The sequence below is a fragment of the Chenopodium quinoa genome, unplaced genomic scaffold, assembly GCF_001683475.1.
Source record: "Chenopodium quinoa cultivar QQ74 unplaced genomic scaffold, ASM168347v1, whole genome shotgun sequence".
Lineage (NCBI taxonomy): Eukaryota > Viridiplantae > Streptophyta > Magnoliopsida > Caryophyllales > Amaranthaceae > Chenopodium > Chenopodium quinoa.
In genome coordinates this window covers 643,665-665,261 of record NW_018743529.1, presented here as the reverse complement: position 1 = coordinate 665,261, position 21,597 = coordinate 643,665, and the positions used below count along the sequence as shown (strand labels likewise).

General features: G+C 33.7%; 3 protein-coding genes across 5 annotated transcripts in view; 1 reads left to right on the top strand and 2 right to left on the bottom strand.

The window, feature by feature from the left end:
* Positions 1 to 1,076: 1,076 nt before the first annotated feature.
* Positions 1,077 to 21,597, top strand: part of LOC110740195 (prolyl 4-hydroxylase 1-like) — a 31,024-nt gene continuing 10,503 nt past the window's right edge. Inside the window, exons 1-6 of one of the 3 annotated variants that reach the window (XM_021920675.1) lie at positions 1,077 to 1,414; positions 1,525 to 1,591; positions 16,300 to 16,396; positions 17,808 to 17,855; positions 18,853 to 18,921; positions 20,088 to 20,140. In XM_021920675.1, the coding sequence (XP_021776367.1) occupies positions 16,333 to 16,396; positions 17,808 to 17,855; positions 18,853 to 18,921; positions 20,088 to 20,140 (234 nt within the window). In that variant the 5' untranslated portion in view covers positions 1,077 to 1,414; positions 1,525 to 1,591; positions 16,300 to 16,332. Of the gene's footprint in view, positions 1,415 to 1,519; positions 1,592 to 15,352; positions 16,397 to 17,807; positions 17,856 to 18,852; positions 18,922 to 20,087; positions 20,141 to 21,597 lie in introns of those variants that run through there. The other 2 variants (XM_021920672.1, XM_021920673.1) reach the window with 2 other exon arrangements.
* Positions 4,018 to 5,351, bottom strand: LOC110740197. Its single transcript, XM_021920676.1, has 2 exons — positions 5,119 to 5,351; positions 4,018 to 4,792 (listed from the first exon to the last, which is right to left on the bottom strand). The coding sequence occupies exon 2, from the start codon at positions 4,789 to 4,791 to the stop codon at positions 4,057 to 4,059; it is 735 nt and encodes a 244-aa protein (XP_021776368.1). The 5' UTR covers position 4,792; positions 5,119 to 5,351; the 3' UTR covers positions 4,018 to 4,056.
* On the bottom strand, positions 11,512 to 15,171 carry LOC110740198. The gene is made up of 3 exons (XM_021920677.1): positions 13,577 to 15,171; positions 13,203 to 13,299; positions 11,512 to 11,909 (listed from the first exon to the last, which is right to left on the bottom strand). Exons 1-3 carry the CDS (start codon positions 13,586 to 13,588, stop codon positions 11,602 to 11,604), a joined length of 417 nt encoding a protein of 138 aa, XP_021776369.1. The 5' UTR covers positions 13,589 to 15,171; the 3' UTR covers positions 11,512 to 11,601.

Below are 21,597 nucleotides of genomic sequence, written 5' to 3'. Positions count from 1 at the left end.
TCGTTCATTTATTTAAAGCGGGTGGAGCGGGTTAGCGGATATCCACTTAATATTGTCATCCTTAGCCGTGACCCTTCAATCAAAGCCCTTCTCTCTCGCATCGGCCTCGACGGCAACAACATTTTGATTCTCTCTCTTCCCCTCTGCGCCACTGTCGTCATCGCCCTTTTTAACACTTTCCTGACATCGGAAACCTAGACAAAGACATCTTTTTCGGTGATGATGCTCATGATTATTGATCCCAGGGGTGGAGTTTCAGCGTGGGCGTGGAGTTTCTGGCATTGCAGGGGTGGGTTTCCGGTGTGTTTAGGGTGGCTGGGAGGGGCTGGTATTACATGTGGTTGTGGTGGTGGTGGTTTGGGTGGGAGGAAAAAGATTAAAAAAAATAATAAAAAAATTAACCTGCTAAACAGGTTATAGGTAAAAAGCTTGTTTTGAGAAAATAGGAGTGAAAGGAGGGCTCGTTCCCAGAATATGCAAAGGTAAGGACATTTTGAGCAGGTTGAGCAAAGGTGGGATTATTGTTTTCAATTTTTCCTTGAAAATTTTGAATAAGTAGTCATTTTTTATTCAAATTGTGAAGAAAGGACATAAAATTAATATTTGAACAATAAATTTCCAATTTGTAGGTAATTTGTCACCTCAATTTAAGATAAATGAAGTGAAAGTATGAATAATTGATGGAAAATTTGTCAAGAATAAGCCAACGTTTGTGTGGTTTGCTCAAAATAAGCCAACTTTTTTATTAACTCAAAATAAGTCGACTTTTGAATGGTATTTTCTTTTAATAGGTCTAGTAACTTACAACCTACTAAACAAGTCATTTTTTTAATTAAAACTAAATTATTTTGCATTAAATGTTAAGTATAATTATATTAGATACACTAATTTATAAAAATATAAAAAAAAATAAAAAATCCCAACCACCCCCTCCCCACCAACTCCCCTTGCCACCGCTGGCTAGGGGTGTTCAAAACTATCCGACCCGTCGACTCCCTGTCCAGACTCATTTTAGTCAGGTAATTTTCTATTTTTTCTTGAATTCACGGGTCGGGTACCCGACCCGGGAAAGGTACCACAATCCGGGTCGGGTCATGGACCAGCTTGCGTGATTCGCAGGTACTCGAAAACCTGGAAGTTTTTTTTTTTTTATTAAATGTACATTTAAAGTCTGGAACATCTAATTAGGGATTTAATATTTGACTCACAAACTCCCTAGCCGCAATACCCCTTTTTTTCTCTAGTTTGTTCTCTCTACATTCCACTCTCTTATGGAGTCTACTCTCTCTCTCTCTCGTGTAAATACTTCAGCATAACTCACCACCACACCAAGACACCACAAAATCTCCATTTAATTTATGGTTTCTTCACCGATTCAGCCACAATCACAATGATTTTTGGCGACTTTATTGAGGTGACATATGTTTCTCCATCTATTCTCTATTTTCATCTTCATTCTTTTTTATCCTCTTTAAGCTGAGGTTGCATCTTCTCTAACCCATGCTCTTCTTTTTCATAGTCCAGGCTACTTGTCTTGATTATCAAAGCCAACCTGCTATATCACATATTCATCGTTTCTTTTGTACTTGAGGTGATTTTGAGCTTGTTTATTAATTTCGCAGTTGTAGCTAGCAATTGGATGTTAATTTTGAAATCTAATTTAGAGAAAAAAAAAAAATATATATATATATATATATATATATATATATATATATATATATATATATATATATATATATATATATATATATATATATATATATATATATATATATATATATATAAGAAATCGGGTACCTTTGACCCGACCTGAGAAATTCGGGTACCCGAAACCCAGGTACCTGAGTTTCTTGGGTTGGGTGGGTCATGGGCCGGCTTTCTAACTACCTGGTAATGCGGGTACCCGTATTTTAGAGTCCCGAAAAACCGGGTACCCGGATCTGAACACTCTTACCGCCGACGACCATCTCCTTCCTCGGCGCCGGTGACTCTTCAATAAAGTCATTAAGTATTCGTTTAACCCAATTAATTAGATGAAACTAAAAACGTGAGATCTTGACTGTAGATTAGAATGTAGCGGTTGATATCACAAGCCAGACATTAAGTATTCAATTAACCCATTTAATCAGATTCGATATTTGCCCTTTTTTCTGAAATTGTGTCAGCTATCTTCTTCAAAATATTCATAATTCTTCCTCCTCTAAATTGAAGTTTATCGTTTATTTCTCTTAAAAAAAAAAATAGGGAATTCTCTCTCATTAAGGTTGTTGCGTGTTGTTAAATTTTGGTTGCAAATTGTTGTAATTGATCTCGCGTTTGTTGGTTTGCGACTCCGAAATAGCCTAATTCACTTGATAATGAGTTTTTTTTTTTTATACTTTTGTCAGTCCTAGTAATCTTCAATTCCGATCCGCACATAAAAATCGCACAGAAAACATCAAAGTGTATTAAAACTTTTTTTTTTTTATCTGATATGATCCGAACTTAGTTTTTTTGAAATAAGTAATAATAAGGTGAATTATACATAACCTTAGTGATTACTTATTAATGATTTTTTAAATTGCCTAAATTATTTCAAATAAATTAATCTTTATTATGTAAGCGGAGGGGTATTTAGGGGAGTTAAAATGTTGGATGCCAACTTTTTCTCCCCTCCCAACCTACACTTATGTAATAGAGATATACATGGAGCTTTATTTGTATAAATATAGCCAATGCTAATATAGTCACCTTAATTTTATACATAGGGACCTAATAAAGTTACTTTATCTTTATACAAAGGGACCTTTATGTAAATGTTTTCAAAATCGATGTGTATTAAACATTATCAAAATTCGTATGGTAACCTTATTTTTATATATAGTGATATTTATGTAATTGTTGTCAAAATTGATATAATTACCTTATTTTTATATTTAGTGACCTCTGTGTAGATATTGTCAAATCGATGTAATTACCTTACTTTTATAAATAATGACCTCTAATTATATATTGTCAAATTGATACAATTACCTTAGCTTAAATTTAAATATAACAAACTCTTTGTAATTACCTTATTTTTATATGTAATGACCTCTATGCAAACGTTGTCAAATTGATACAATTACCTTAGCTTAAATTTAAATATAGCAGCCTCTTTGTAAATGTTGTCAAATTGATATAATTACCATATTGTTATATATAATGCCTTTATGTAAATGGTATCAAAACCTATATAATTACCTTATTTTGTGGGTTGTTCCACATCATCAGGTTATTTAATGAACATTCAACGGCTAAGATTGCTAGTTTTTAGGTTTTCTTCATTAACTTTGTTTTCAGTGCAAAAGATCTCTATGACAGTTTCTTCCTAATCAAATAGTGTTCTCTCCCAATTTAAATAAATTTCTTTATAAATTTAGTGTTGTTAAATAATGAATTGGAATTATGTACATATTTAGGATTGATATAAAGTTGTATAGTTCATACAACCACCCAGGCATTGCTCAAGTCCAAAAACTAATACTTCGTATATAATTTGATTTTAGAAAAAGAATAAGTAAAACCCATAGAAAAAATAAAAGATAATCAGTAACTTTAAAGAACAAATATAATATAGAATAAAAATAATTTCTATATAGTACAAATAATTTTGTTCAATTAATAAAATATTTTTAGTTTAGTAAAATGTGTTTCAATTCATCAAAAATAAGGTGAACAGGGCCTTAAGTATATATTATAATTGATAAAAAATCACAAACTAATATGATTGTTATATTACACTAATATGATTGTTATATTACACTACGTAGCTTTTGTATCTTAAAATTACTAATAATTGGTGATGAATTTTTTATTTTTTTTTATTTTTTACAAAATATCAAGTGATCATTAATTCTGGAGAAGCAGATTTCTTAAGTAGCAAAGTCAAATAACACATATATCTATTTACTAATAAAATTATAAAAACTACATTATTAGTTGTACATATCAATGATACCGTCTTTTTAAATATCATAAGTACATTATTAAATGGGATTATATGCCCTATAAAAAGTACTTTGTGTGTAATAAGGTTTAACATTTCCAGTGGCGGACCCAGGAATTTCCGACTGGTGAGTCACAATCGATAATCAAGTATCTAAAAAAAAAAAATTTACCGAAATCCATAGCTAACACTGCATTATTATGTGCACTCGTGTGCTTACCCACATGTTTTCTTATTAAATCCGATCGATTCCATGATTTGAAACCATCACTAACAAAAGCATCACCTCCAAATGCATTTTCATCCTTGAATAGATAACAAGGGAAACAATAGGCAGCATCCTTTTCCACACTATACTCAAGCCAAGTCCAAGTATCAAACCACTTAGCACAAAAGCGACGGTTTTTGCCAAAAATAGAAGTTTGAGGAAATATAAAGTCTTTGGGCTGACAAGGCTTTCTTTGAATGTAAATTCTTCTCACTAAATCTCTATCATCTTTATGAAATTGACTCATCTTTCTCCTCTTTCCTGGATCTTGTGGAAGATTAGCAAATTCATGTTCACTTAATCTTTCACCAAAGATTGGGGCATTAGGAGAACATTGGCCTTGTTCATTTTGAGGGGAATTTTGAGTGGAATAATTAGATGGAGATGAATGTTGTTCACTTTCTTGAGGTGGACATATAGTTTGTTCACTCTGTTGAGGTGGAGATATAGTTTGTTCATTTTGTGTGGGATGTGGAAGAGAAGTTGAAGTAGGATTCTTTTTAGCAAAGAAGCTAGTAATGTTTTGCAGTTCATTTGGAGTGCGTTTTCTCTTCATTCTGAAATTTGAATAAATAATCAACTAAAGCAAGCAAAATTCCCCAGAAAAATTATTTACAAAGATCATTTTACCAAACAAACCACAATTCACATAATCACATATTCACATGGTCAAAAAGGTTCAAATTTCATCTAAAACCCAACAACATTATTACATTAAGGTCATTACTCATTAACAAAAGGTTCAAAGTTTACCAAACAAACAAGTGATTGAAGACTTGAAGTGAACAACTAACAAATCAACCAAAGTTTAATAGAATTAACTAATTAGACTTGATTAAATTGAAGATTAGAATTTTAAACTAAAAATTAGAAATCAACTTACTAGCAAAATGAGAATAGGAGATTAGACTTTAGAAGAAGCGACGAAGCGAAGAGCGGTGAGCGCAGAGCACGCTCTCGACTCTCGAGCAGTGGAGCAGGGCAGCAGGCGACTGCCGACTAGGCGAGCAGCAGGCCAGCAGGCAGTATCACAGCTTGAACAATTAACAAATTCACCATTTCACAGCTTGAAATCACAAGCTCACAGGGCAGCAGGCCAGCATCACAGCATCACAGCATCACAGCTTGAACAAGTATGTAAAGTGTCAATTGTCAAACATTTCACAAATTCACCATTCAGAATTTCATTGAACAATTCACAAAATCACAACAATTAGGGATTATTGAAATTGAGTTGATTATTGAACAATTGAGTTGATTATTGAACAATTAGGGATTTAGGGTTCAAAGAATCAAATTTAGTATTACTAATTCATAACTAACAAGTAATATCAATTATCAACAATTAAACAAATTTAGATGAAGACTAAGTTAATTAATTAATTTATGCGAAGAGGAACTGAGGAAGACGAAGAGGAACTAAAGTGTCAAACATTTCACAAATTCACCATTCAGAATTTCATTGAACAATTCACAAAATCACAACAATATATAACAAAATTAACAATTAACAATAATCAGTACTCAGTAGGCGTCTAGGCAGCGTCTAGGGCCACTGGGCGTCTAGCGATTAGCGAAGCAATCAAGCAATTATCAAGACAATCAAGTTATCAAGTTATCAACAATTAAACAAATTTAGATGAAGACTAACTGAGGAAGACGAAGAGGAAGACTAACCTCACCTGAATTTATGCGAAGAGGAAGACGAAGGGTCGAAGGCACGAACTGCGAGTCTGCGAAGAGGAACTGACTAACTGAGGAGTGAGGAAGATGCTTACTTGCGAAGTTGCGAGTTGCGAACTGCGAAGAGGAGGACTGGAGGAGGCGATTATGGAGGTGAATAGGTGATTGATGATGGCGAAGGATTGAAGCCTTGAAGGGAATTAGGGAAGAGGCGAATTGGCTAGGGCATGAAGGATTGAAGGCCATGAACTGAAATACTGAATTCGTGAATTTGGGAAAACTGATTTTTTTTTTTTTTTTTTTTTTTTTTAAAAATTAACTTAAAATTTTTTTTTGGGCCTGGTGAGTCACTTGACCCACCAGGTCTAAGCCCAAGTCCGCCACTGAACATTTCAATCAAAAGGTTTATCTAAAATTTTATGAACAACGCGAGTGATTGCCAAGCACAAACTAGTATATATTTTATCTGTTTCACATATATTGCAATAATTACCATTTTAGGAAGTTTTATAAATATTGCAACATTCCATATTTGCACATATTTTCTCTCTCCTCATCACATGGGTCAATATCTTTATTTCTTTCTACAATACGTCTTATGTGCAGCTGGTCACACTGTGTGGCCGCTTGTAAAAGAACAAATTAACTCCTAAAACACTAACCGAGTAACCACTATAACACCGAAGAAGTAACTCTTATAACACTAAGAGTGAACCCAATGGTTGCCTACAACCATTGTGGTTATCACTTATTTTTTTATTTTCTCTATCTTTCACCTCATATATAACCACTTTTATACCCATTTAATAACCAATATGTCCCAATGGTTGACCACAAATTTATGGTTATACATTTTCTCTATCCTACTTTTACCTAACCCTACCACACAATCTTTTCTTAAATCCTTTTGCCACATCACCAAAGAAAGACATCAAAAGCAAGTTGTTACAATATTTTATTCAATAGACCAAACATGATAACTGGTTATTTAATTGCTTAACCTGGTTATTGTTTTTTTTCCCCAAAATTTCTCTCGCTTCATTTTTTAATTATTTTTTCACATTCTCTCTCCCAATAACCAACCCAAAAGGTTATTGGCTGGGTTCACTCTAATAAAGTGACCCCTTATAACACTAACGAAGTAACTCCATGGCCACATATAAGAATTTTTATTTGTTTGGTCTATCTTTTTTCTCTTCTTAAAATTCGTGTACCATCCCCATGTTGCAATATTTAAAAAACGTCGAAAGAATTAGTTCAGATGAGATCAAATCAAATCAAATCGTGTGAACAGGACATAGCCTAAAACTCTTTGTGATACTCCCTCCGTTATTTTAAGTGACCCACTTTCCATAAACGACCGGTTTTGTTTTTTTAAGTGCCCCATTACCAAATGTGAAAACCCCACTCACATTATATATTATATCACTCTTTTCCTTTTAACCCCATTATCATTTTATAATATTTTCTCCCTTTCACATTATTCCTAATGGTCCCCATTCATATTTCTCTCTCTTACTTTTCCAAATTTTTTATTTATAACCATACCCACTTACTTCCTCCTTTTTGTTTTTTTTATAGTTGCAACAGTTTGACTTTTACACTATCCATGTATTTCACTTTGACTACCTTTGATGATTTATACTTAAAGAAAAATATAGCCATATGGGATCTTGTTAGATTCATCTCAATTTATACTTGTAGACGCCTGATTGTGTCTACACAAAAACCAAACCCGGTGATGAGTACCTTTCACGTTTTAATTAACGACTTTGGTAAAGAGTTGAAGAGTCTTGTGAAGTTCCCTTAAGCCTTGACCATATTCTTAACCTTACTCAAAATGTATTAGACCAAAATCATTTATTTAACGTCTTTTAACCCAAAATAATTCATTTCATGTCTCTAAAATCATTCATTTCGTGTCTAATCCATAAAAATGTCCAAACTATATTATTTTGGTCCATAGTCTCAATCCAATTATTGTTTAGTTGGATGGGTCTTGAAAAACGCTTTCCAACGATATATTATAAGCCCAAATCCGACGTAAAATGAATAAGTTTTGGCTAAAATATCACATATTCTTGGCTGCATGTTTGTGCAGCTAGAATAGGTGCAACACCCTTATACACAACTTTTAGCGCATGAACGCAGTCCACCTCTTTCTTCTTTCTTTTTTAGTTAACGTTCTTCATGTGATTCTTCTTCCTTTTTAAAAATTTTTTGTTTCCTTCTTTTAAATTCTCTCTCTTCACTTTTTTTTTTTTCCTATAATAATTTTGATCAAAATTTTCATTAAAATTTTCTCTGATTTCTATACTTTCACTTTCTTAAAGACTTTCTCTCTCCTCTGTTTTTTCTACTTTCATCTTCCATTGATTTCATGAAACTGAAATGATGAATTTGATTGTTATTCTCGAAGAGATCAATGCAGGTTAGTTTCTATGAATTTGCTGTGATGGATATCAATTAGATAATGAATGTGGGAGTAATTTGGGTTGAATTTGATTATTTGAATATTAATTCAATTGTTGGATATGTGATGAATGTCATTTGATTATGTGAATGTCAGGTTTAATTTGTAATCGATATTGCTGAAACTATAATCGATGAATTTGTGATGAATTATTAAATTGATGCATCTTAAATTTGTTTGTTATTACAATTTTTGAATTTTTTTTAATTAAGTTGCTAATATTTGTGTATAATTTTTGGAAAAAAAAATGAACACGATGTACTTTAAAAGTGAACATTTAGTACACTAAAAATGAATATTTAGTACATAAAAATTGAAACATACGCATTATAAGTATTAAAAAATGAACCTGTGTTTCGAGGTTTTCTGTGTCCTTCGGGAGAGTTACAACTCTAAGACAGGGTTCCGGGCACCTGTACCTGCAAAACAACGGAGACTCCGGTTGGTTGGAGTTCCGCCTCCGACGATCAAGTTAGAACGTGTATGGAATCTGTAAAAAGTGCGGAAACTAAAGTATCTTCTCGTATTCCGAGATCAGGAGTTATATCTGTAATTAATAATTGCTCTGTTTTTTTGGAAATATTCTCTGAATGATTTTCTAGGTGGGAATATCTCCCTGTTTATAGGATCTTGGAATGCGTGCCGCCATCCTAGGTTACGAAAACTTAGGAATGGTGGGCTATCCTGGGAATTGGGCCTTGAGGGCTGCCTTTTTCCCAATGATTGGGGGTGCCACGTGTCAGCAGAGAAGAGAATGATTTTGAACCTCTCTTAAGGTGACACGTGTCACCATTTTATTGGGCCACGTGGCCTGGGGGGTATTTTTTCCCTAAACAATATGCATTGCAAATGTGAATATATTTATTTTAGAAAATGAACATACGCATTCAAAATATGAACATATGCATTAGTCTCCTGAAAAATATATGCATTTCAGAAAGTGAACATATGTATAAAAAATGTATGAACATATGTATTTAAGAAAGTGAACATAAGCATTCAAATTATGAACATATACATTGGGTCCTTGAAAGTACACATATGCATTTTAGAAAGTGAAATATGCATTTCGGAAAGTGAACATAAGCATTCAAAATATGAACATATTTTATAAACATTAATACTTAAGAATGTTTATCATATGAATAACAAATATTTATATGAACATCAAGTATCCAAATTATTTAGAGGAGAGATAATGAACTTTGTTTGATTGTTAGAGAGAGAAAATCATGGGGAAGAAATTGAATTCAAAAACTTAATTTTGAAATGAAGAAATTGAATTTAGAAATTTAATTTTGAAATGATTAAACGGTTTTTTATAAAATTATATTTTACAAAAAATATAGCGGTTGGGAAGTGATGGGTTTTCTGTAAAATTTGTGTGGGTGGGCTGCGTTTTTGTTTGAGTCGCGTTAGTTTGCAATTGGGCGCATTTGCAATTGAGCTTCTTAAATGGGCTAGTGTTTAATCTATTGTAGCCGCACAAGGGTGCAGCTTAGACCAATTGGCCAAAATACTAAACCGAGCCCAAATCAGACCTTGGTCCATCTCGCCTACGACCCAATGATCATTGTTAGGGTCCAAATACCTTATTTTCAATCCTAAACCAATTAGGATTCATTACAAGCTTCTAGAAGTCTCTAGAAGGTTGTAATTTATCCTTTCCAAAAAGATAAAGATCAAAGAGTTCGAAGCCGAATAAAACTTCTCTTTTTCTAATAATCCTAATCCCGTTCAAAATAGAAGAGGTACGGATAGTTCGTTAACCCAATTCTATTGGAAATCAAACTCCGTACGACTGTTTATCTTAGGAAGCCAAGCAAAATGACAGAACCATCGCGCCACGATAGTTCCATCACGTCGCGATGGACCCTGTCGCGCCGCGATAACCTGCCATGAGAGATGTTTTGTTCCTCTTCAAATTATGATATTTTCTAATCGTTTTGACTTTCTTTTTTCTGATTCCTATAAATAGAGGTCGTTTTCCACCGTTTCAGATCACCAACGATCATCACAACCATTATCAATTTTCTTGTTCTCTCTTTTGATCCCCATGTTCTTAGCCTTAGCTTTATCCTAAACACATCCTTGATACTCTTCCAAATCATTCACAATACCTCATTCACGAAACTCGAATACTCCTAGCCATCCTCGATGTTGCCTTCGACCTCAACGTGAAAGGTTGATAGTTTTGAGGATTTGGTCTCAAATTCATATCTCAATTCATATTTGATTTATTTATTTTAATTTAACTTTCTTGAAGTTTATTAACGTGTGTATTGTTTTAATAGAAAGAAGGTTGAGGCATCAAATTGAGTAATTCAATTATCCCTTTAATTATACTTTGATTATGGAGTAGGAATCATGCTTAGAATATTATTTTAATTCCTAATATCATGTTAGGATGTTATTATGATTTCTATTATCATGTTTAGGGGATAATGCTTTGATTTCGATTATTAGTGACATGTTAGGATTTGTTATTAATCTGTTTAGTATCATTCCTAGGATCTTACTAACGATATTTTGATGATGATGTTATGATGATGATTGTTGAATTAATTATATGTTGTTTGATTATTCATGATTTATTGTTATTGCTGAATCACGCCCTTTTTTGCAGGTTTAAAGGGAATTTGTACTTAAAACACGCCTAATAAGATAATTAATAATTTGATATTAGGCTGATATGACTTTAACTCAAATGATCTCCAACAATAGATTTGATTGTGCATTAATAATCAACCAACGTAGATTAAATAGGTTTAGGATTAATTTGATGTATGTATGTTGATCGAAAAGCGCACATGAATATCATAAGAATTAAATAGAGGCCTATTTAGGGCGAGTTTAATCTCTTTTAGGTTGGATTTGTACCATCATCCCCCAACATCCAGTCATGGTACTAGTAGAAAAACACAAATAGGCAGCGGTTCAAAACCCCTCATTGCCCCATTTAAATGGGCAGCGGGGAATCATTGCCCATTTTTTGAGAATGGGCAGCGGTTCAATGCGAAATCGCTGCCCTTTTATGCCTTAAAAAAATTAAAAATTAAAAAATCATTGCCCTTTTTTTTTTTTTTTTATGCTGAAATTGATAACAAACCAATATACATATATAAACATAGATATTTTTATTAATAAAAGCTAGTTATATTACAATTTCATCCAGGAAAAAACCATTACAATGAGTAAAGTAGCAGCAGCTCAAACACAGAACATTAGCAGCACCAAAGCAGACCAACAGTAGCACAGTAGCATAAAAAGAGGGTAAATTCCCATAATAACAATCTTCCTCACCCCTACATCATACAGGTTTCGCAAGGCATTGGTCATCTCGTCGACCAGCAACATAGGAACCATCTGTGTGTCACCATTGGTCAGGTCGGGATGTTCGCAAAGGGGAGGATCATGGCTTGAGTTGATCGGTAGTTGATCGATCCTGCTAAGTATGCCTTGAATTGTGTCGTTTTGCTTATAGAATGTTAGTGTGTCAGCCAAACTCATCTTCTTGGCTACATATACATGTCAAAGAACACATCCAACTTACAAATCATTTCGTGTAACAATATTCACAATGCAGCATGGCAGAAAGTATAAGCAAAGTTGGAATCAACAAATAAAAATGGACATAATCTTTTACAGCCTTGCATGCAATGTAGCCTGTACAAATTCTATACTAGCTGTCAACAAATGAGAGTACTCTGCATAAATTCAATAGAACATATACTTTAAGATGAGAGTTATAGTATTTAACGGATAACTTGGAAGCAAAGACTTGTCAGAATGCAAACTATAGCTAAGTTCTAGATAAACAACTAACAACATCAACATTCACTCTTTCTCAAAACTAGTATATCCACGGCATAACCCATTCAGTTGTCCACTGAGCAAGCTGGTAAATTTGGTTCCCAAGATTATTATAAGCATCAAAGAATTTGAAGTTTTTTAATTCTGATGCATCAATCAGTCCCTAACACCACAAGGACACTGATTCTTCATACATAAGAGCAAATAATGAATGATGTGAGACGATTTGAACAAATACACCAGCAGTTCAGAAGAGTAAATAGCAGAAAATCAACAAAACCTTAAGCAAGTGAAGGCATACATGAACTGAACCACCACTTTACTTATACAACCCACCAATGAGTGAATTAGGCACCATCAAATAAAAGGCCCAATATAAACAGGAATAGGCATCATTATCCATCCAAAAGTACTAAACAAGAAACTAGTAATTTAAAGTAAAAAGGGCATCAATCCACAAAGCAAAGCACTCATCACAAAGCAACGTCTAACATAAATACAGTCCATAAGGAAATTTTTATTACCAAATTAAGATGAACATCAATTACTCCCCTTAATCTAACCAATCATGTCACTCATCATCCAAAAAAAGTAAATGCAAATACAAGCTCATTTCCTAATAAAATAAGCACATCCAATCATGTTTAACTTATATTACCAAGGACAAAATCCAAAATTTCATTACTATATAAAGTTGAAGCCATATCAAATCAACCAAAACAATCTGCATTGCTAAAAAAACCCACAACATAACTTAACTCCCTTTTCATTAAAAACCAATAATTATGAACACCATTTGATTGCAAATTGCAATTATAGCATCAAATTACAATAGAACTTAGAAAATATATCTCAAATTACTTCCTTTTCAATAAAATTAGGAGGGGCTTATCAGAGTTTCAAGCAAACCACACATTCAATAGATAAATAGACTACCAAAATCAAGCAACAAACTAAACCAAACCAGCTGCAAAATATTCTATTTAAGCAAATCATACCACTTTCTTTGCTCTTTCGCCGATTCTCAGAACTCGATATCCGCTGCCTCTGCTGCAACAAAAAGTACATACAATTACAAGTATGAGCCACCGAAACCTGCCGAAACAACACAACACAACTCAACTCAAAAAATGATATATTATTATTGGCTCTCTGAGAGTGACAAGGCAGAGAACTAAATAACTTCTACTCCCTGTATGATATGTTAGTTAAAAAGACTAAAAAATGCTGAAGTAAAAAACCAACACATCTAATTTCAATTAATTGGCAATACCCATGATTTATAATTCATGTAACAGCAAAATTTAAAGTCACAAACTTTGAAGCATATGAATCATTGTTAAGGTACCAAAAAACAAGAACAAATGAACACCTCAAAATTCATTCAACGAGCTTCAGTTAGACAGCAAAATTGCCCAAATTAATGAAGTGGGGTTCACCCGAAACAAAGAAAATCAAAGCAAAATGCACGAAATTAACAACAGTACTTCAGATTTATGGAACTCTAACTGAAGATTTAGGGTTTTGATCCATCAATTGAGCATCAAAAAACAGTGTAAACCATCAAATTTTGAACTGGGTATTCCTCAAATCTTGTAAACCCAATTCATGGAACACAAAAAGTGAACATTCTCGAACAAATCGACCAAAAAATCCAAAATAATTTCAAAAAATTGAAAACCCCTAGTTAAGTTGAAACAGAGTTAGAACATTGCGAATCCCGAGGAAGCAAATTTCGAATTTATGACTTTTGGTTCGAAATTGATTCGAATTTGTTGTTGTTGAAGACGCACGCACAATTCAAAGTAGACGCACCCAAGAACCCTAAACTCCATTATAGTAGATTCAAAAAGTAGACGGCGGCGGCGATGATGGTTGTCCTTGGTTTTGACGCCGATTTTCGAAGGAGGGCAGTGGTTGTTGTTGAGAATGAGAACGAAAGCAGAGAACGAGAGAGTGAGTGAGAGAACGAGATAGGAGAGCTGAGAGAACGAGATAGAGGTGAGAGATCGAGAGGAGGAGAGAGACAGAGGGGTAGAACTGAGTCTTGAGAGGGAGGAGAGAGGGATTAAAGAGCTAAAAATTTTAAAAACAAAAAAAAACATAATGGGCAGCGTTCCGGTTCAAACCGCTACCCATTTGTATTTTTTTATTTTTTTGGGTTTTTCTAAGGTGTACCCATGCTTTTTCAAGTTTTTAAGCCGTGCCCTTCAAGTGCTTATCAATACTAAAATGTATCCTCATTAGTTGTTTAAAAGTTAATTGAAAGTGTGATTTCGTGGCTTCAGTTTTCGTTATTAGGGTTGCGATGGCTAAGATTTCTTTCTCCTATCATTTCCTTACCTTTTATCATCTTTTTATTAAATTTATAGTTAACTTTAGCTGATGTGGAAGTCCTAAGGAGGGTACCATTCATTAATGGTAGTGAGTTGAGGAGCACAACTTAGAAATTTGAAAAAGCATGGGTACACCTTAGAAATTCAACTACCTTAGGGACATAGTTTAGAAAAACCCTATTTTTTTTTAGCTAAGGTGGGTTTTTGGGCGGCGGATTTCATTAACCGCTTCCCATTTATGGCCACCAATTTGCGTTTTTCTACTAGTATGGTTCCGGACCTCTATGGAGTTAGCAATCTCCGTGATTGTGAATGGGGTATAGCCTTCATACCCGTGAACGGTTCACAAGTTCCTAAAACTTGTTGGTGACTTTTTTATCTCTAGCTTCTTTTCCTTGAAGCGCCGCCATGCTTGAAAACATGAACCACAGTAGGGCTTAATAAGATTAGTTGAAAATTGCCCTACAATACTATTTTAATATCAAATGTTTATAATTTTTACATATTGGCAATTAAAGACGATTGAAATCATGCATCGACAAGCGTGAAAAGAGAAGTGTTGTAACTATAAAAAAACAGAGAAATTATATACTATTTTATTTTCTTACCTAAAACTATGTGCCCAAGGGTATGAGGTACTTAAAAAAGGGAAAAATATACTTTAATAATCCCAACTTTTGATTATTCCGTAACAATCCCAACTTTCACCTACGTTTTCTTTCTTCATTCCCAAATCGGTCAACAAAAGTCAATGACTTGATAATTCACGTTATCTGACACGTGTCAGGTTGTGATTGGTCCCCCCCAAAAAAAAACTTAATTTAAAATTTAATATTTAAAATAAAATTAAATAAAAAATTTTAAAAAAATAAAAAGAAATTGAACCCAATCTCCAGCCCCAATCCCCGACAACCTCCCCTTCCACCCACATGGACCCCATCCCCTGCCGCTTGCCGCCGCACTACCGAAAAAAACCCGCCCTCCCCAGCTCCACTCCGAAACCGGCCAAAACACCAAACCCTATCCCTTAAAACCTCTCCCAACTCCCAAAATCGCCCATGACTCAAACATCCATGGGTGGTTTTGGGGGGTGGAGGTGATATTAAGGGCAAAAGTTAGGGGTTTTGGCCGGTTTCGGTGGTGGGGCTAGGGAAGGAGGGTCGTTTCCGGTTGGGTTGTGGCTTGGGGTTTGTGGCTGAGCGACATTGGGTTTGGCAGGGGTTGCGGTTATGCGGTAGGCCGACAGTGGGTTAGGACTGAGGAGGTGACTGTTGGGGACGGTTTGGTGGTGGATGAGGGAGGGGTGGTTTCCAGTGGCGCTAAGGGAGGAGGGGATGTGTTTGGGGAAGGGGGGATAGTTTCTCGGTAGTCGAAGTTGGAAAGGGGTGGATGTGGTTTTTTTTTTATTTTTATTTTTTTGGACCAATCAAAGTGTGACACGTGGCATCTTAATTACTTTTTAAAAAAATCGTTTTAGAAGAAAATAGAGGTGAATATTGGGATTATTATAAAATAAACAATAATTAAGATTTTTCAAAGTAAATTAGGCAAAATTGAGAAACGGACCGGAGTATCAAATTTAGTCAACCCACGTATATAAAAGGAGGGCAAAGTACGAGAGCGAAGGGGCCAATTTCAAAGCTGTGGGCGTTTAAAACACTTTTTGTTTTTGACATAAAAACATTTACCAAATTTAGGACTCCGATTAACCCGTTGGAGTCTGATTTTCTCTCTCTCACTTATTCATACACAATTTCAGTAACCAATTTTTCACCAATTTTGACGACTCAAAATGGCGACTGCAATCAAAGTCGTCTTCGGTCTACTCACATTTGTCACTCTTGGCATGATCATCGGTAATTCTTTGATTTATTCTATGATTTCGTTTAATTAACTGATTTATTTATCAAATTTGTTGATTATCATCTTCAACTTTTCTAACTTTAATTCTTTGATTTGGTACTTGATTATATTTATAGCAGCTAAATATTTTGAATTTTGTTTGTTATTACAGTATGAATTTTGTGAATGTGCTGTGAAATTTTATCAGTTACTCGTGTTATACGATTTTGTTGCTATTGCACAAATTACTGGTTGTGAAATTGTAATTTCTGTCTTAATTTTGGTGGATCACGTTACGAATTTTCAAGTTGAATATTTCTGAGAAATTCTGAATAGTTTATGAGAATAACAAGTGAAATCAAAGTATATTGAAATTTTTGAACGAACCGCGGAAAATTGAAATTGTGAGTGCATTACTCTATGTTGAAATTGTTGAAGAAATTGCTTGTTACATAATTGCATTTACAGGAATTAGACCTCCGGAAATTTGAATTTTGGCACTTAAAAAAATGTTGAAATTGCATTTAAATTGATGCCGAAAATTACTCTTCATACTGTAATCATCATGGGATGCTACATTTATATCCTGTGATATTCAATTTTTGTATCTGAGGTCACTTTCTTTTATTTTGCATTTTTGTACAGATTGCAAATTTCTCTAGTTGAATAATTTCAAAATGAAGAACGAATTTCTGATGTAAAATATATGAAGTTTATACTTGGGGTTCTTTAACATTGATTTTACTGTCGATGCTTGTCAGATTTCAGTACTTGTACATAAGAATATTATTGTGTTCAATGCCATCAAATTTCCAAAAATGTATATGGCTGATTTAATAATTTTATTGTGAGTGGTATCTTTGGTGAAGACAATCTCTCATATGTAGATTATTACTTATTAAAGGCATCGTATATATGCTTATAAAGTGATGAAATCATAAGGAACAAGTTTTATTGCTGCTCCTCTAGGTTTGGCTCTCAAAATTTTCAATATCTAATAATTAGTTATAGACGCATTTTTCCCACATTATGCGGTTGCTGTTTTCTGCTTGTTTTATTTTATTTATTTATTTATTTATTTTTTTTTAACGTTTGTTCACATTGTCATAAGTTTGTCTTTCATTATGAGGTCAAAGCCGTCAAAATAAAACAACTTTGATTGTCTATTGCAAAAAGTTGCCGTGTGAGCTCTTCATTTCATTGTTGCAATGCGTGTTATCCAAATATCAAATTTCATAATTTAGACTAGCACGTATTTAAAGATATAATTGGTCAAAAACTTGCGTTGGAGACCGTGCAAAATGCGAGTGAGTGTAAAAAGGTAGAACGGAGGGAGTATATGTTTATAATGATTTTGAATCCTGATAGATCATTTTCATCAGCTTCCATACAAAAAAATGACTGCCCCATTGTTGGAATTTGCAGGTGCTTTATTTCAGTTAGCATTCATATCTCGGCTTGAAGATTCATCTGGTAAAAATAACTTTATGTCCCTTGTTTGTAGTATTTCAGTTGTATATTACTAATGAATTTCTCGGGTACTAGGTCAAGTACATTGTTACAATGCAAGTTTATTGCTTTGAAAGATACATTGCTGATTGGCCATACCCATAGTGTTTGCCTATGATTTCTCTATGGAATGGCCACAATACCTTCCACTGATTTGTTTCCTTTTTATATCTTAATTTTCATGGCTATTATTGTATTAGATGCATATATATGCAAATGCAAGTATGACAGAATACATAACCAAAAAGAAAAACGACAGAATAACCCACATTTGCATTTGTGAAGCCATTAAAAGGCTAAAATGTCTATTACTTTTAGCCATTAAAAGCCATTAATAAGTGTCTTGATAAGCATTTATTTTATTTATTTGAAAGGGTGTAAATGAAATGTTGCTACCTAGGAAAACCACCTAAAACATAAGGCATGCTTCTACTTTATGGGGCACAATGTGCCTGGAAGTGGCTGCACTTGCCCTGTTAATCTCAATGTATGAATCCTCTTCTCACAAAACTTGTAGTCATTGTTAGGCAACATTTTCATTAGTATGTATTAATTGTAATATGATAGGTATGAGGAGTTGAATATAGTGAAAATTTCAGTTTATTGGTATGGACTTCTTATGTGGTATTCTTAAGGATTGTAATTGGATGGAATAGGATAAGGAAATTGATAAGTGAGGACTTTGATGTAATATGGTTTAGGATTTTACTAAATGGCATAGTGCAGTAATATTGTGTAGTATAGCATAAGGGATTTTGATATATTGAGGAAGGAGGACTTATACTGGTATGCTTGAAGGACTTTGATGTAGTGAGGGTGTGTCTTGGTGATCTAAGAAATCAATTGATATTGCTTGCTATGATATACTATGGTGAAATGATTCAAAGCGGACTTTGTCTTCTCACAAAAGTTAAACAATAGCCCTTATACTGATTGTTTTTATCAATTACATTATTTACAGGCACGGGTCTTCCATCATCTAGAAAGATGCAGCAAACACAGGCTAAAGGCTATCTTCCTTTGTCTACAGGTTTATATCCTCTTGTTTTTCTCAGAAAGTATTTATCTAATGAGCTAAATAGTCTATAATGAAACTTGTTCTTTGTAGTCTCAGTATACAGTTTTTGTTTTTTTCTATGGCATACCATGCCCAAATGAGGTTTTTTATTTATAAATTTGCTGTTAAAAAGGATTGATTTAATTTACATATTTTCTCTATGTTACCCATAAATGTTTTCACAACTCAACTACAAGTTAAGCATGTTTTCATGAATGTAACATTTATTTTTAATTTTAACCCAGGACATAATATGATGTTTTTGTGACTGAGAATTTTCTGGTGTCTATCTACTCTCTAGGAAGTATATCTCTAGGAAGTATATGAAAGTCATGTTGCTATGCTTTTTATTTGTTCATTTACTATTGTTTATTATTGTGTTGCTATTCCCCCTTATTACTCCATTTTCCTAAAGCACCCAAGGCTTTATTTGGAGCAGAGTGAGAGGGTGTAAATGTATGCAGCTTTTCTTGTACCACTATAATAACCTTTTTTCTGCTAGACATCTAGACCTTTGGTGTCAAATGCAATTGATTTACATTTCGCAGAATATTGAACAGAAAAGAAGTAGAGAAAGGGGTAGGTTATTGCAATCCTGAGTGAAATCTGCTTTTTAGAGACTGTTCAAAATGGAGTTAGTCAGTCAGGAGTACCTTTGAATTAGTACTTAACTTTTGTGTCTGTTATAGTTGAATCGTCATTCCAATCCTTCATGTTTTGTTTCTAATACTGCTTTCTCAAGGATAAGGAAAAAGAGAAAGAAGAAAACAAGATGGAAAATAATATCTAGGACTAATGCTGGGAAATTGAGCTGTTAAAAGTCTTAAAACTGTTGTTGGTTGCTTTCCTTAATTATCATGTTATGTTTTTACTTGTGTCTGAATTTGATTGATGCCATCCTGATGGATAGAAGAAAGCCATTTTCAATTGCATCAGCATTCATAGCATTTTTTGTTGTCCCTTTCTGTTTGGGGTGGGGATGTTCAATGTGTCTGCTTATGTTAAATTTTTCCTTTGTGTCTATTTTCTGGGTCAAAGAAAAGTTATAGTCTCTCTGAGTGCATTTTTCTTAATGCAATTTATTTATTTATTTATTTTTTATAGCTGGACTTTGTTTATTCTTTCCTTTGGCTTTGCAGGCATTGTTGGTTGGGGTAATGACAAAGAAGCTGCTCTTTTACGCCTTGGACTTGTAAGTCATTTTTTAAAATTGGACTTGAGCAGCTATTATCTTACATGTTGCTCCATTACTTTCCAAAGTGCTATGCCCATTTTCATATCATGTTTCTCCATAATATAGGGCAATTGCGTCTATTGTACATCATTCTCTTATTTCTCTAAGCAGGTTATTAGTTGGATATTACTGTGTGTCCTTTTGCTTTATTGGGTTTCTTCCATTGATGATTGAGGATTACTGCAAAGAGACCCCAGGTTAAGCATTTTGGGAATTGTATTGGATGCAAGACATAAAATTTATTCAGGATAAAACCTAGTATGTTTTACTATATGATTTAGGTGTTACTTTCTTTCCTTATGTTGACAATCTTCCTATAGTGTTTTATTAGATTGTGTTTTAAATTTGGAGAAATTTGTGCAATGTATAGAATAATTTGTCAAAGGACAACCTATAATAGTTGCAACATTTAAGCCATTTATGACTTATTAGACAGGCCTTTGTCATACATGGTGAATATAAATCCAGGAAAGTTGTGTATAAACTTGATTTGTCAAGGCATATGTACTAATCTCCTATTATCTCTTCACTCTCACATTAGTGTCATAGTTCCATACTTCCATCTATACCATTGGTACTACGTATAACTAGTATGAGGATTCTGTTATCTTTTAGTTTATATGTGCTAGAGCAATAGATACGCTAAGTTTCTATGTGAGATAGATGTGAAAAAGATAAATTCAGTGTGACAAATTTAGAGAGAAGGTGTTGGGGCCTAGGATTCATTAATTTGTGAGCAGTGTGTGTTGGTCTCTGATAAAAGTATCCTTGGATTTATTATTGTTGCCCAAAATTACATAGTCAATATATTCACCTTCATTTGGGCTCAACTCAAGTACTTGTGTCGGATCCTCATTACTACAATATGAGTATGGACCTTAGTATCTGATTATAGACTAATTTAAGGAAATTTTTATTGAAAGGCAAGTCTGATATTTGGTACGGGTACCTGAGTCCAATCTATTTAGTGCGGAGGCTTTTTTTTTTTTATTTTTTTTTTAATTACTAAGGTTTTCTTTTTTTGGTAACTGGGAATATAAATTCCAATGGAAGTTGTTTGACTGGACATTACCACCTTAATGTAACTAAGAACTGAGACTAGCTCAGTGTATTTAGGAATAACCAAATGCCACCTTACTAATGATTTTTCCTTGGTTTATGTATATTGTATGAATGCCTGTATTAAGCTCGACTGGCTGCAAAGGCAAGCTAAGTTAAATTATAGAATAGATCTTTTGATGGTTCAAGAGGAGATTGATTACATGATGCAAGTTTGACAATGGTTATATAATATCTGTAGCTAAGAAATTAAGAAAAAGCTCAATTTGTTACCCTAATCATGATTGCAGTAGTATAAACAAGTGCTAAGTTATTACAACAATGAGGATATAAATTGATTGATGTCAAGATTGTCA

What these genes read in the sequence shown, in the direction of transcription:
- LOC110740197 (XM_021920676.1), bottom strand. Translation starts at nt 4,791, where the DNA reads ATGAAGAGAAAACGCACTCCAAATGAACTGCAAAACATTACTAGCTTC.
- LOC110740198 (XM_021920677.1), bottom strand. An exon ending in GCGAAAGAGCAAAGAAAGTG is followed by an intron (nt 11,910 to 13,202) that starts GTATGATTTGCT and finishes ATGTATATGTAG; the next exon opens with CCAAGAAGATGAGTTTGGCT.